Below are 17,117 nucleotides of genomic sequence, written 5' to 3'. Positions count from 1 at the left end.
ATGACAAGACAGCAATTTTCTAATATTGCCATAGATTTTCAAGCATTGCCATAGATTTTCAAGCAGATTCAAGTCAAAAATGTAACTTGGCCAATCAGTAACAGTCACTGCCTTCATGGTAAGCAACTCCAGTGTAGATTTGGCTTTGTGTTGCAGGTTATTATCCTGATGAAAGGTGAATTGCTCTTCCAGTGTCTGGCTTAAAGCAGACTGAAGCAGGTTTTCCTCAAGTATTCTTTTCATCATAGATACATTTTTCATCATAAAAAACTCCCCAGTCTTTGCCGATTATCAATAAGTGCATCGATGACATCGTCCCCACAGTGACCGTACCTACATATCCCAACCAGAAGCCATGGACTACAGGCAACATCTGCACCAAGCTAAAGGCTAGAGCTGCCACTTTCAAGGAGCGGGACACTAATCCGGACGCTTATAAGAAATCCCACTATGCCCTCAGACGAACCATCAAACACAGGACTAAGATTGTATCCTACTACACTGGCTCTGACATTTGTTGGATGTGGCAGGGTTTGCAGACTATTACGGACTATAAAAGGGAAACCCAGCCTTTAGCTGCCCAGTGATGGGAGCCAACCAGACGGGATAAATGCCTTTTATGCTCGCTTTGAGACCAGCAACACTGAAGCATGCAGGAGAGCACCAGCTGTTTTGGATGACAGTGTGATCATGCTCTCCGTAGCCAATGTGAGCAAAACCTTTAAACAGGTCAACATTCACAAGGCCGGATGGATTACCAGGACGTATACTCTGAGCATGCATGGAGCAACCGGCAAGTGTCTTCAACTACATTTTCAACCTCTCCCTGACCGAGTCTGTAATACCTACATGTTTCAAGCAGACCACCATAATCCCTGTGCCCAAGAAAGTGAACGCAACCTGCCCAAATGACTACCGCCCCATAAAACTCACGTCGGTAGCCATGAAGTGCTTTGAAAGGCTGGTCATGGCTCACATCAAAATCATCATCCCGGAAACCCTAGACCCACTCCAATTCACATACCGCCCCAACAGATCCACAGATGACGCAATCTCAAATCACACTCCACACTGCCCTTTCCCATCTGGAAAAAAGGACCACCTATGTGAGAATGCTGTTCAACACCATAGCGTGTGTTGCGTTCAACACCATAGTGCCTACAATGCTCATCACTAAGCTAAGGACCCTGGGAGTAAATACCTCCCTCTGCAACTGGATCCTGGACTTCCCGACAGGCCGCCCCCAGGTGGTAAGGGTAGGCAATAACACATTTGCCACGCTGATCCTCAACGCGGGGGCCTCTCAGGGGTGCGTGCTTAGTCCCCTTCTGTACTCCCTGTTGACTGCATGGCCAAGTACGACTCCAACACCATCATCAAGTTCGCGGACAACAAATTCTACCGAATGTGGAAACCTTTCTTTATCTATTGAGAGTGAAATTTCCCTCTACTCCACAGTAAACTCCCTACCTAAGCTTTGTTTTTAATTGATCTACCTTTGTGAGTGTTTAACATTAGCCTGTCTTATTATTGTATTTTTTCTATTCGTTTTGAAGACTAGCCATGTTTTTTTAGTGCACTTTGTTGTTTCTAATGTAAGTTTTGTTATGAAAGTATTACTTAAGTATTTAATATTTTTTTTGCATAGGCATATACATTCCTACCTCATTCAAAAAGCATGTTCCCATGGTATATCGAATATATAAAATCCCATGTGCAATGTACTGTAATTCAAGCATTGTTTACTGTAATTGAAAAAAAAAAAAAAAGAGTTTAAAAAAAATATTTAAAAGTTTGCTGACAACAACAGTGATAGGCCTGATCAGCAAAGATGAGACAGCCTATAGGGAGGAGGTCAGAGACCTGGCAATGTGGTGCCAGGTCAACAATCTCTCCCTCAACGTGAGCAAGACAAAGGAGATGATTGTGGACTACAGGAAAAGGAGGGCCGAACACGCCCCCCTTCATATTTACGGGTTTGTAATGGAGCGGGTCGAGAGTTTCAAGTTCCTTGGTGTCCACATCAACAAACTATCATGGTCCAAACACACCGTGAAGACGCCTCACAAGTCCTCAACTGGCAGCTTCATTAAATAGTACCCACAAAACACCAGTCTCAACGTCAACAGTGAAGAGGCTACTCCGAGATGCTGGTCTTCTAGGCAGAGTTCCTCTGTCCAGTGTGTGATCTTTTGCCCGTCTTAATATTTTATTTTTATTGGCCAGTCTGAGATGTCTTTTTCTTTGCAACTCTGCCTAGTAGGCCAGCATCCCGGAGTCGCATCTTCACTGTTGATGTTGAGACTGGTGTTTTGCGGGTACTATTTAATGAAGCTGCCAGTTGAGGACTTGTGAGCCGTCTGTTTCTCAAACTAGACACTAATGTACTTGTCCTCTTGCTCAGTTGTGGATCGGGGTCTCCCACTCCTCTTTCTATTCTGGTTAGAGCCAGTTTGCGCTGTTCTGTGAAGGAAGTAGTAAACAGCATTGTACGAGATCTTCCGTTTCTTGGCAATTTCTCTCATGGAATAGCCTTCCTTTCTCAGAACAAGAATAGACTGACGAGTTTCAGAAGAAAGTTCTTTGTTTCTGGCCATTTTGAGCCTGTAATTGAACCCACAAATGCTGATGCTCCAGATACTCAACTAGTTTAAAGAAGAACAGTTTTATTACTTATTTAAATCAGAACAACAGTTTTCAGCTGTGCTAACATAATTGCAAAAGGGTTTTCTAATGACCAATTAGCCTTTTAAAATTATAAACTTGGATTAGCTAACACAACGTGCCATTGGAACACAGGAGTGATGGTAGCTGATAATGGGCCTCTGTATGCCTATGTAGATATTCCATTAAAAACAAAAATCTGCCGTTTCCAGCTACAATAGTCATTAACATTGTCTACACTGTATTTCTGATCAATTTGATGTTATTTTAAATGGACAAAAAGTGTTTTTCTTTTAAAAACAAGGACATTTCTAAGTGACCTCAAACTTCTGAACGGTAGTGTACATGTACAAATTACCTCGACTAACCTGTACCTCACACATTGACTCGGTACTGGTACCCCCTGTATATAGCCTCACTATTGTTATTTTATTGTGTTACTTTAAATTATTTTTTACTTCAGTTTATTTAGTAAATATTTTCCAAACTCTATTTTCTTAACTGCATTATGGGTTAAGGGCTTGTAAGTAAGCATTTCATGGTAAGGTCTACACCAGTTGTATTCGGTGCATGTGACACATAAACATATAATTTGATTTCATGCAGTCACCACCATGCTTGAAAATATGGAGGCAGTTACTCAGTGATGTGTTGTGTTGGATTTGCCCCTAACACAAGGCTTTGCATTTAGGCCAAAAAGTGTGTTGTCTTGCCATGTTTTTTGCAGTATTATTTTAGTGCCGTGTTGCATGTTTTGTAATATTTTTATTCCGTATATTTTTTATTCTTCTTTTCACTCTGTCATTTACGACATTAGTGTGGAGCTAATACAATGTTGTTGATCCATCCTCAGTTGTTTTCTCCCATCACAGCCATTGAACTCTGTTTTAAAACTTCTCATGAGCTTAGTTCAACTGTCACACCCCATCAGAACCCAAAATGGATGCTTGTTTTACTCCAATGTTTGTTTTCAGACACAGTATAGCCTAAAAAAATGCTTAGAAGTATAATATTGATATCATGGCTGGTCAGTCCTTGGATCCATAGCTCTGGCTATGAATTTGAGAGTGGTTACATTTTTCCAACCTCATCCCTAACGCTTTGTTATTGTTTCAACTGCTGATTGCCACTTTAAAGATATATTCAATGTCTGATTTGTTATTGTTACCCATCTACCAATCATTGCTCTTCTTTATGAGGTTTTATGAAGCTCATTGGTCTTTGTAGTTGAATCTGTGCTTGAAATTCAATACTTGACTGAGGGACCGTACAGATGTACGGGGACGTATGGGGGACAGAGGCGGGGGTAGTCATTCAAAAATCATGTCAACCCCTATTAATGTATAGAGTCCACAGATCTTATGTGATTTGTCACGCCAAATTGTACTTCTGAATTAATTTGGGCTTGCCTTAACAAAGGGGGAGAATACTTATGCAACGACTATATTTTAGTTATTTAGTTTATTACATTTGTAAAAAAAAATAATATATAAAAAAAGAATCTAAACAATATTCACTGTGACACCATGGAGTATTTTTTTTTTTACAACTAAATATATTATATTTCCATTCCACTTTAAAATGCAACAAAATGCCCCCAAAAAGTGGGTGTAGACACTAATGTACAGTGCCTTATTGACCTAGTAAAAATAAATAGGTGTAGAAAAAGAAAAAGGGGATTTCATGTTGAAACCCTTATATTAAACACCATTGGAATTCACTAAGTTGATGGTTTATATTTAGGTTAAAGTTTTTAAGCTTTGTCATTCTATATTTTTGTATCTTTCTTAATTATTTCACATATGTTACATGTAATAAGTCCACACAGAGGACCAGAGTGTGTTACAGAAACCTGTGACAATCTGGATGTACCCAAAAGGGCCACTAGATGTATTGTGATAGATTACATCAAATCTTTGAAAGATGCCAAAATTCTGGTAGTTTACTGGTAAGCTTCAAAATGTTCCAATAATATACCATCCCATTGCAATCCTAGCTACAATGGGAAATCAAAATGCTCACAAACCACAGTTGGGTCACCTGCCTCTATCTCCAGTTAATGTCACCTCTCCCAGCTCCTACTGACACCTACCCATGAGCCCCCTCTCTTTCCATTTACTTTAACAAGCATCCTCACCCATTGAGCACCGACCAACACCGGATGTCCATGGATGTTAAAAAGTAGTTTGGTCAGTTCACCAGGGCCTTGATGTTAACATCCACAGACAGTACAGTGACTAGAGCACCGTAGAGTACATTATAATAGTGAGTAGAGCACAGTACAGTAGTAACTAGAGCACCGTAGAGTACATTATAATAGTGACTAGAGCACCGTAGAGTACATTATAATAGTGAGTAGAGCACAGTACTGTACAGTGACTAGAGCACCGTAGAGTACATTATAATAGTGAGTGATACATGAGGAGAATGCATTTCTCCTCATAATTATGAATTTCTGTGTAGTACAGACCAGGCACCCATGATGTAATTCCGTTACTGTAATTCCGTTACCAGGTGTAAATCCACTTCACTTCAATAACCAAATGAGATTTTTCAAAGTGAAGATGCCATGTCATAGCTGACACCCCAGTCTTTCTGCAGACATCTTTGAATCTTAAGTCGGAGCGGATATTTAACAGAGTTTTTGGAAAAACGTGGTCACCTGAGGGAGATTTCATCATAATTCCTTTAACAAAGTTTCCATCTGCAGTGGAAATTGTTAAAAGTAGTCCTTGTGCATATACACTGAACAAAAATACAAACACAACATGTAAAGTGTTGGTCCACATGAGCTGAAATAAAAGATCCCAGAAATGTTCCATACGCACAAAAAGCTTATTTCTCTCAAATGTTGTGCACACATTTGTTTACATCCCCGCTAGTGAGCATTTCTCCTTTGCCAAGATAATCCATCCACCTGACAGGTGTGGCATATGAAGAAGCTGATTAAACAGAGGTGCACCTTGTGCTGGGGCCAATAAAATGTGATTTTTTTTCACATAACAAAGCCACAGATGTCTCAAGTTTTGAGGACTTGTGCAATTGGCATGCTGACTGCAGGAATGTCCACCAAAACTGTTGCGAGAATTTCTCTACCATAAGCCACCTCCGTCGTTTTAGAGAATTTGGTAGCGCGTCCAACCGGCCTCAAAACCGCAGACCACATGTATGGTGCTGTGTGGGCAAGTGGCTTGCTGATGTCAACGTTGTGAACAAAGTGTCCCATGGTGGCGGTGGGGTTATGGTGTGGGCAGGAATAAGCTATGGACAACAAACACAATTGCATTTTATCGATGGCAATTTGAATGCACAGAAATCCTGTAACGAGATCCTGAGGCTCATTGTGAAGCCCATTTTTTTTTAAGGTATCTGTGACCAACAGATGAATATCTGTATTCCCAGTCATGTGAAATCCATAGATTAGGGCCTAATGAATTAATTTCAATTGACTGATTTCCTTATATGAACTGTAACTCAGTAAAATCTTTGAAATTGTAGCATTTATATGTTTGTTCAGTATAATTGTATCGTTTTTTCAACTTTAAAATCAATGTTTTTAAATCAAGTGAACAAAAAAATTATTCAAAGTGTAATCCTGTTACTGTGGAATTCAGTGGCGGTTGGTGCCATTTTAGATTAGGGAGGACAATATATATTTTTTTAGGATTATGGCTTTATTTCTATTACAGCATATTGGATGAATTATTCATATTCCATTAACCCAGCTCAATGTAATGTCGATAGATTTAGGCTACTACATTTTCCCTACACCCATCATGAGGTTGCTACAACGTAGCCTACGAATGAAAGTTTACAATGTAGGTGCACAGGTCGAGAGATTTTTTTTTTAATAATCAAAATGACAGACAGTGAGACATTCAATACCGCTTTACACATTCTTGTCTGCATCTAGCTGATCTAGGGTATAATCATTAGTCCAAATTGTTGCTCATTCAGGTATGTTTATCCCCATTTTGTTCCGTTTACTTCTGTTTAAGAAGCGTTTGTCAACACAATTAGCAAAACGAATACACCCTTGATCATCCACAAACACGGTTCACGTTCAGCCACATTCAAACAACATGATCACCTTGCTCCTTGTATAATTCCTTCTCAAATCTACATGCTATCCTTCTCTCACCTTTCCCCTTCACTTGTGGACTTCAGTGCACAACACAACAGCTGTCTGTGACCAGACAAAAAAAACTTTCCAAGCCAAACCTTCATACCATAACCGCTACACACAGCCTACATCGTTGTCACCACATTAGCTAACGTCATAGTCAACATAGCAACTAAAACTAACATGTTAGTAAACCCGCTACAATCATTCAGTAGTGTACAGCAAGCAGTTTAGCAGTTAAACCAGCAAGGCCCAGTTGACAATACATTACTATAACCAAAAGCTTACCTTGACTTGCAGTGTTGGATAGCCATAGCTAACATAGTATCCATCTCTGTTTGAGCTGGTGTTTGAGTAGGCTAAACCAGCTAGCTGCATTTGTTAGCTAAGTAAGTGAAAAAAAAAAATACAAAATTTAGCTAGCTCTCTCTCTCGCTTCTCCTTCATTTTTTAAGAAACTAATTTGTCAAAAACTGTTCAACTATTGTCTTTCTCTCTCTGTTTGAGTTAGCTACTCACCACATTTTATGCACTGATGTGCTAGCTAGCTGTAGCTTATGCTTTCAGTTCTAGATTCATTCTCTGATCCTTTGATTGGGTGTACAACATGACCGTTCATGCTGCAAGAGCTCCAATAGATTGGAGGACGTCCTCTGGAAGTTGGAATAATTATTGTGTAAGTCTATGAAAGGGGGTGAGAAACATGAGCCTCCTAGGTTTTATATTGTACCCCAGAGGAGGACAGAAACTAGCTGTCCTCCAGCTACACCATGGTGTTGCCCCAGAGAGTGCTATTGAGGCTACTGTCGAACTTCACTGCAAAACAGTGTGTTTTAATAAATTATTTGGCGACGTGAATATATTTAATGGTTTTAATGTTTGTCCTCCCCTTCCTCTGCTGAGGAGCCACCACTGGTGAAATTGCCCGTACACTACAAGAATAAACATGAGAGGACAGAGTGTGTAGATCTCATGTAAAGTGGAAAGGATTATCCTAATATGATTACCAAGGCACCATCTCTGTTAACAAATCATTACATTAGCTAAATACTATACCGGGCTAGACAATCTGGACCCTCTCTTTCTAAAATTATCTGCCGAAATTGTTGCAACCCCTATCTATACCCGGCTAGACAATCTGGACCCTCTCTTTCTAAAATGATCTGCCGAAATTGTTGCAACCCCTATTACTAGCACGTTCAACCTCTCTTTTGTATCGTCTAAGATCCCTAAAGATTGGAAAGCTGCCGTTGTCATCCCCCTTTTCAAAGGGGATGACACTCTAGGCCCAAACTGCTACAGACCTACAGTACATCTATCCTACCCTGCCTTTCTAAGGTCTTCGAAAGCCAAGTGAACAAACAGATTACCGACCATTTTGAATCCCACCGTACCTTCTCCGCTATGCAATCTGGTTTCAGAGCTGGTCTCAGAGCTGGTCATGGGTGCACCTCAGCCACACTCAATGTCCTAAACGACATCATAACCGCCATCGATGAGACATTACTGTGTAGCCGTATTCATCGACCTGGCCAAGGCTTTCGACCCTGTCAATCACCACAATCTTATTGGCAGACTCGACAGCCTTGGTTTCTCAAATGATTGCCTCGCCTGGTTTACCAACTACTCTCTGATAGAGTTCAGTGTGTCAAATCGGAGGGCCTGTTGTCCGGACCTCTGGCAGTCTCTATGGGGGTGCCACAGGGTTCAATTCTCGGGCAGACTCTCTTCTCTCTATACATCGATGATGTCGCTCTTGCTGCTGGTGATTCTTCCTAAGTATACTTCTGGCCCCTCTTTGGACACTGTGTTAACTAACCTCCAGACGAGTTTCAATGCCATACAACTCTCCTTCTGTGACCTCCAACTGCTCTTAAATGCAAGTAAAACTAAATGCATGCTATTCAATCGATCACTGCCGCACCTGCCCGCCCGTCCAGCATTACTACTCTGGACAGCTCGGACATAGAATATGTGGACAACTACAAATACCTAGGTGTCTGGTTAGACTGTAAACTCTCCTTCCAGACTCACATTAAGCATCTCCAATCCAAAATTAAATCTAGAATCGGCTTCTTATATCGCAACAAAGCATCCTTCACTCATGCTGCAAAACATACCCTCGTAAAACTGACCATCCTACCGATCCTCAACTTTGGCGATGTCATCTATAAAATAGCCTCCAACACTCTGCTCAACAAATTGGATGCAGTCTATCACAGTGCCATTAGTTTCGTCATCAAAGCCCCATACACTACCCACCACTGCGACCTGTACGCTCTCGTTGGTTGGCTCTCGCTTCATACCCTTCGCCAAACCCACTGGCTACAGGTTATCTACAAGTCTCTGCTAGGTAAAGCCCCGCTCACTGGTCACCACAGCAGCACCCACTCGTAGCACGCGCTCCAGCAGGTATATATCTCACTGGTCACCCCCAAAGCCAATTCCTCCTTTGGTCGCCTTTCCTTCCAGTTCTCTGCTGCCAATGACTGGAACGAACTGCAAAAATCACTGAAGCTGGAGACTCTTACCTCCCTCACTAGCTTTAAGCACCAGGTGTCAGAGCATCTCACAGATCACTGCACCTGTACATAGACCATCTGTAACCATTCCATCTACCTACCTCATCCCCATACTGTATTTATTTATCTTGCTCCTTTGCACCCCAGTATCTCTACTTGCACATTCATCTTCTGCACATCTACCATTCCAGTGTTTAATTGCTATATTGTAATTACTTCACCACCATGGCCTATTTATTGCCTTAACTCCCTTATTTTACCTCATTTGCACTCACTGTATGTAGACTTTTTGTTCTTTGTTTCTACTGTATTATTGACTGTATGTTTTGTTTATTCCAGGTGTAACTCTGTGTTGTTGTATGTGTCGAATTGCTATGCTTTATCTTGGCCAGGTCGCAGTTGCAAATGAGAACTTGTTCTCAACTAGCCTACCTGGTTAAATAAAGGTTAAATAAAATAAATATACCGTTCTGCCAATCAGGGCCCCGCGACTTCACTGGAAACTCCAGTTAGCCGAGCAGAGCAGAATTGATTCTTCACAGTGTGTTAAACCATATCACTACACCAGCCAGGTTTGAAATGTACCACTGCCCTTGTAGTCTCCTCAAAAAATGTAATATAAACTCTATAATCAGAGATAATCCAGCATTTTCTAGGGTCTGGTTCCAGCCAGATTAACACAGAGAGAGAAAGAGAAGAAGAGAGATTATAGTAGATTGTGGTTGCGTTGAATTTGTTCTGGAATTACATCCTCATATGGTCCAGGTGAGGCGGAATTTAATTTGCCACATACAGACAAATACCAACATCTAGCCTGGTTCCAGGTCTGTTTCTGCCGTCTTGCCAACTCCTACGGTCATTGGCGTAAGAATGACCGTATGCGTTGGCAAGACAGCACAAATAGATCTGGGTCCAGGCTACTAAGAACAGGAGGCTGATGAGAATCCAGGCCTAGCAGTCAATCGAGGTAAACAACCTTGGAAAGAGAAGAGTCATAATATTTTAGGATAGCTGGGTGGTTGGATACACTTATCCCTCATCCCTAAATCCTTTAATCTTTCAATCTATCCTCCTATCCAACAAATATCCTCTAGGGCCGGGACGACACCAGTATCTCGATACTCGTTAGTATCATGGCAAGAAAACAACACACAAAGCGGATTTAACTTCTTTAGGAAAACACCAGTAATGTTGCAAACATCATGTTGTCATCCAGAGTCACATGTATTTATTTTCCAAGCGATTGCACACAATATGTTAACTGCAGCAGGTTTTTAAAGGACCAAAGAGTTAGATCTGCTTCGTGTTTTCATTTTTGCCATGGAAAAAAATATCATCACAGCCCAAATATCCTCCCATCCAGCTTGAATTATTAATCTCTCTAGCCACTTCTGTCCAACCACAAATCCAATCTCTCGACCTGTCACCCCTCTGCCCGTTAATTTATCCATCTAACCATCCATCCAGCCATCCCCTTTACATCTCTCCATCCCCCACTCAGCCCAGTAGAGCCCCTGTGGATCAACAGTGTGAGGCCCACTCTGCCCCCCCCCCCCTCTTCACGGGCTGCCGTCCAGCCTCTGTCCTCGGTCCAGCTGAGCTCTCCAGCCCTCCCTCGATCCACACTGACTGTACTGCGGGGCTAAACTAATCAGCATGTGAGGCTTTAGCCATTAGACATTAGCCACTTTGATGTGATGCCCCTGGCCTCTGCTTCCGCCACAGGGAGGAGTAATGGTGCTTTAAAAGGAGGCCAAGCTACTGGGCTGGGCTGCTACTGGGCTGAGGGGTGGGGGTGTGCATGTGAGGGAAGATGCAGCCGGCAAATGGCTTAGGAGAGAGGTTGTGTGTGTGTCCCAGAAATGTTTCTTAATTTCAAGGAGAAGTGAGGGAGAGAAGAGGGAACATGTAGTGTGTTCTAACTAGTCCCCAATCTTCAGGCAGGTCCAGTGTTGATGCTAACACTAATGTCAATACTGAAGCTAAATCCCACTAGTTTGGCATAAAGCAGAAAACAGCAATGAAACTGATCCAAGATGGATGATTAAGGACGCTAGTTCTAATCTTTATTAATCTGTCCGTTTGGCTCTGCCTCACACTGAAACATCTGGCTCAAAGGCTCTGGAGGAGAGAACATGGTAGTAAGCAGTCAACCTAGCCACCTATCCAGTGAAATACCCGGGTACTGGAGGCCATGGGAGTCACACTTGACTTGGGAAGGTATAGTACCTATAGCAAGCATCAAATGTCAATCAAATGTGGCTAAGCTCTTCTCATAAAGAACTAAGACAAGTAATGCTTTGATAATGTGTAGCACAGACAGGCACACAATACAGCAGTACCTAGAGGCATTCAGAGGATTAGGTACTGTCTGGCTGCAACCTTTAAACCCTTGAGAGTCATGTCGAATTATAAGCATCATATTGTTTTCATTTCCAGCCTCTTGGAGTGCGCCTGCTACTCAACCGTCAGTGTGCGGGTCTCTATACACGCCTATAAAGCAGCTGACAGTGCAGTCAGATGTATTCTATTACTTTTATTTGACTCTGCTGGTCATCTATGCACATTTTAACATATTGGCCATGTTCTGTTATAATCTCCACCCGGCACAGCCAGAAGAGGACTGGCCACGCCTCATAGCCTGGTTCCTCTCTACTTTTCTTCCTAGGGAGTTTTTCCTAGCCACCGTGCTTCTACACCTGCATTGCTTGCTGTTTGGGGTTTTAGGCTGGGTTTCTGTACAGCACTTTGTGACATCAGCTGATGTAAGAAGGGCTATATATATATATATATATATATATATACACACATTTGACTGATATTCTGGAGATGTGTCGTCTGCTTTGCCTCAAGGCATCTGCAGGCCAGGCGCTCCTCACTAAGGAATGGAGCTGTCCCGTTTAGGAGTATGTATGCTCCAAAACAGACCCTCAGGCTGTCTATACATCTACAGTATATACAGTATTTAGGGTTGAACTTGACAACATGCACCACAGTCCTAATATGTACACAGTAGTACATATCATTTGATATTTACATTAAGCAGTACTTCATTATTTCAATAATGTCTATGAGGCAGTTTTTTTTCTTGACAAGGATTTCTGTTGGTGTGGAAGTCACAACTACCAGCCTACACAGACAGGGACTCCTACATCCAGGGGAACAGGATTTGACTGGTGTGGAAGTCACAACTACCAGCCTACACAGACAGGGACTCCTACATCCAGGGGAACAGGATTTGACTGGTGTGGAAGTCACAACTACCAGCCTACACAGACAGGGACTCCTACATCCAGGGGAACAGGATTTGACTGGTGTGGAAGTCACAACTACCAGCCTACACAGACAGGGACTCCTACATCCAGGGGAACAGGATTTGTCTGGTATGGAAGTCACAACTACCAGCCTACACAGACAGGGACTCCTACATACAGGTGAACAGGATTTGGCTGGTGTGGAGGAAACCCAGGACTTTCTGCTTATTTCCAAAAGAAACTAAGGTCACTAAACTGTTGAGGCAGGTGAGGCAGTTTACGTACTCACGTACACATTTATTGAGAATATATATGAAAATGTATTTAGGCTTTGTCCAGATAAGGGCTGGGTTGTGCTGTAGAATAAGAGTGACTGTATCAACTAGTGGGCTTTACTCCAAACCCCTGAACTGGGAGCCCAGCCACTTTCTACTGTGTCCATTATTCTGCAAGCCCAAACCCAATAACCCATGTAGACATAACCACATCCTCATATCTACAGCTCATAGGCCTAACCATAAGGACAGAGGCTGCAAAGTGAGAGAGATAGTGGCGACTCACACTAGGGAGCCTCAGTCTACAGAGTGAAATACATTACAAGTATTTATTAGGGAATAGGGTTGAACACGGTTATATGGGTTCAACGCCCTTATTTGGGTTCTACCAGATACTAAACTAACAACACTCCATCTAAAGTGGCATACACCACTGTTTACATGGCTGGCTTCTAGCTAAACAAATGTTAGCATTATTTCCCTTCCAAATAGGTCATTGGTACATCAACCAGTCCCAAGCTCCTCATGTTGTAGAGATTACACTAAAAACACTGCATTCTGACAAAGGATGCGGTTGCACTTTCAGATGATCAGAAATCATATAATAATGTTGTGGCAGGTGTCTGTGAGATTAGGACAGAAGGGAAGGTATTTTTCCTTTCACATAGATGCGCGAACGCACACACACTGGAAGAGAGGGGTAAAGAGAAAACTTCGACCCATTTCTCTGGACGAGAAAATGACAGCACTGTTGTTAGGAGAGAGGACCTGAGCCACTGCATAGGATACACACGTGTAGTGTTCCAATTAAGATCAGCCACATGAAAGACCATTGCAGCCTATTTGAAAAACAAACCTGCCGTTTGTAAACCATTGTTCAAAAACCAAAATCCATACATAATCAAAATAGTGACAAGCTTGAAAAGCACCTAACCCAGGTTATTTCAGAGGAAAATAGTAATTCATGTTTTTCTTTCGTTCAATAGCCTCGTCAATGTCTAAAGAAACATTGTTTATAATATATCCTAAGTATTATGCTTAATGTATCAAGGTGAGACCCAAATGCATACCTTCCAAACTGAAATCCAGTAGCACATACTCGTAAACGGTGTCGGTTTTGATCTCTACTTGTGGTCTCTTCAGAGTGGAGTAGATCTTCCCGGGGCTGCTGTCCTCCGGGTCTTCCAGTTTCCTCAATCCGCAGCCCATAGTGCTGTGGTGGGATATCCAGCTCAAACTGCCCGTGCACGGTGACGGGAAGAGCCCGCTCCGCTATACAAACAGTTTTGTTCTTGCTATGAAGTTAACGGGATTACTCCATCCCCGGAGACGCTATTAATCCGTTTGAGTGCCACCGGATAATCACTGTTATTTTTTTATTTTGGGGGGCAATTGTACAGTGAGAATATTATTTTTCTGTAAAAACTTATTTTGAAACGAAACGTGCGTCTGGAGCGTGCAGCTCTCGTTCCCTCTTGAAAAAAACTCACGGAAAAAAGTTACATTTGACAACTCCTCTGCGCGAGCGGCTACTTTGTTGCAAACGTCGATGAATTGTCAACAAATCCACTTTTGGTTTTATTTTCACCGATACAACGATATCACGTGTAGCTTATCACCAGCACCGAATCGTCTAAACGAGAGTGGTTTCAGTAAAGCCGAATAATACGTCTGTGTGATTTAGAAAAGCCAAAGCAGCTTGCAGGAGACAGAAAAAATGGGAGGACCGAAGGAGAGGAGGTGATTTGGGCAGCAACAACATCCACTGATGTCTAACTGAGGAAGTTGTAGCCTAGCTCTATTTTTATGATATTCTGTCACACTTCATGTAGTTTAGGTCATAGATAATATAACATTGGTCAACCTCTATAGTTTAGGTTTGTTCTGTTTAGTGCAAAGAAAATACACTGTTACCCTACTACTGCAGGGCAGGGTAACCTTTTCAGGTTATACGGAGTTCCTTATATAATTAGACCATACTTTTGTATGAATTTACAACCCCAGGAACGTTAGATCATATTGAGGGCATTGGTATAATTCAAAGTCATCGGAGACTGCTATATTCTCTGTAAAGTTCAAATAGTTACTGTAAGTAATTGGAGTTACAAAGTGAATGACAGGATGTGTGACCAAGGTGTGTACCACTCCACCTGTTCAAAGGTTTATGGAGCAGATAGTTTCATTCACCTGTCATTTCCATTACCAACACTTTCTCTAAGTCAGTGACTGAAGTCCAAGGTCCATCTCTATAGTTATGGCCCATAACTCATATCTGCCTAAGACACAGGCATGTTGACATGTGCAAAGTCAATCTATCGACCCCATCTTTTCACTGCTGGAGGTCCATTATGACGTAATTGAAATGTTCTATGACAGAGAGGTTATTCAGAGTGGTGGGCATATTGTCCATCTCAATTGAAGCTGTTTTGCCAATAGATACAGATTTCTATTTGATTGTTCAATTTGACTATCCCCAGACAAGGGAATTGGTGACAATTAGCAATATACATTTGAACCAAATGAAGTGAAATGAAGTCTGTTGTGAGTGTTATCGCTCTCTCTTTCTCTGTTTTTATTTTATTTTTTAAAAAATAGAAAAATTGGGCGTGCAAAATTATTCAGCCCCCTTAAGTTAATACTTTGTAGCGCCACCTTTTGCTGCGATTACAGCTGTAAGTCGCTTGGGGTATGTCTCTATCAGTTTTGCACATCGAGAGACTGAATTTTTTTCCCATTCCTCCTTGCAAAACAGCTCGAGCTCAGTGAGGTTGGATGGAGAGCATTTGTGAACAGCAGTTTTCAGTTCTTTCCACAGATTCTCGAATGGATTCAGGTCTGGACTTTGACTTGGCCATTCTAACACCTGGATATGTTTATTTTTGAACCATTCCATTGTAGATTTTGCTTTATGTTTTGGATCATTGTCTTGTTGGAAGACAAATCTCCGTCCCAGTCTCAGGTCTTTTGCAGACTCCATCAGGTTTTCTTCCAGAATGGTCCTGTATTTGGCTCCATCCATCTTCCCATCAATTTTAACCATCTTCCCTGTCCCTGCTGAAGAAAAGCAGGCCCAAACCATGATGCTGCCACCACCATGTTTGACAGTGGGGATGGTGTGTTCAGCTGTGTTGCTTTTACGCCAAACATAACGTTTTGCATTGTTGCCAAAAAGTTCAATTTTGGTTTCATCTGACCAGAGCACCTTCTTCCACATGTTTGGTGTCTCCCCCAGGTGGCTTGTGGCAAACTTTAAACAACACTTTTTATGGATATCTTTAAGAAATTGCTTTCTTCTTGCCACTCTTCCATAAAGGCCAGATTTGTGCAATATACGACTGATTGTTGTCCTATGGACAGAGTCTCCCACCTCAGCTGTAGATCTCTGCAGTTCATCCAGAGTGATCATGGGCCTCTTGGCTGCATCTCTGATCAGTCTTCTCCTTGTATGAGCTGAAAGTTTAGAGGGGTGGCCAGGTCTTGGTAGATTTGCAGTGGTCTGATACTCCTTCCATTTCAATATTATCGCTTGCACAGTGCTCCTTGGGATGTTTAAAGCTTGGGAAATCTTTTTGTATCCAAATCCGGCTTTAAACTTCTTCACAACAGTATCTTGGACATGCCTGGTGTGTTCCTTGTTCTTCATGATGCTCTCTGCGCTTTTAACGGACCTCTGAGACTATCACAGTGCAGGTGCATTTATACGGAGACTTGATTACACACAGGTGGATTGTATTTATCATCATTAGTCATTTAGGTCAACATTGGATCATTCAGAGATCCTCACTGAACTTCTGGAGAGAGTTTGCTGCACTGAAAGTAAAGGGGCTGAATAATTTTGCACGCCCAATTTTTCAGTTTTTGATTTGTTAAAAAAGTTTGAAATATCCAATAAATGTCGTTCCACTTCATGATTGTGTCCCACTTGTTGTTGATTCCTCACAAAAAAATATGTTATGTTTGAAGCCTGAAATGTGGCAAAAGGTCGCAAAGTTCAAGGGGGCCGAATACTTTCGCAAGGCACTGTATTACATTCCCTAAATCCCGTAACCACATTTCAAAGGTAGGTACAGTCTCCAGTTTCCAAAATTGCAACATGAGCCTTTTGGCTAATAGAGTACAAAGAGAGACAGCCTTCCCTTCGTGGTTATTCCCATCAACTGTACCAAACAGAGCAGTCATTGGGTCTGGGGCTAGAACTCTATCAAAGGCTCTAGATAAGTAATGAAAAATGAGAGCCCAGTAAACATGTAACTTAGGACATGTCCAGAATAAGTGGGTC

At 41.9% G+C, this 17,117-nt stretch overlaps 1 protein-coding gene across 2 annotated transcripts in view; it reads right to left on the bottom strand.

Annotated features, from left to right (window-relative positions):
- LOC139400293 (raftlin-2-like) overlaps nucleotides 1-14,560 on the bottom strand; it is a 32,632-nt gene extending 18,072 nt beyond the window's left edge. The window contains exon 1 of one of the 2 annotated variants that reach the window (XM_071145270.1): nucleotides 13,909-14,560. In XM_071145270.1, the coding sequence (XP_071001371.1) occupies nucleotides 13,909-14,047 (139 nt within the window). In that variant the 5' untranslated portion in view covers nucleotides 14,048-14,560. The remainder of the gene's footprint in view (nucleotides 1-13,908) is intronic. The other variant, XM_071145262.1, reaches the window with a different exon arrangement.
- Nucleotides 14,561-17,117: the final 2,557 nt, after the last annotated feature.

The sequence above is a fragment of the Oncorhynchus clarkii genome, chromosome 3, assembly GCF_045791955.1.
Source record: "Oncorhynchus clarkii lewisi isolate Uvic-CL-2024 chromosome 3, UVic_Ocla_1.0, whole genome shotgun sequence".
Taxonomy (NCBI): domain Eukaryota; kingdom Metazoa; phylum Chordata; class Actinopteri; order Salmoniformes; family Salmonidae; genus Oncorhynchus; species Oncorhynchus clarkii.
Note: the sequence above shows the minus strand (reverse complement) of the source record. Positions and strands in the feature narration are given on the sequence as shown.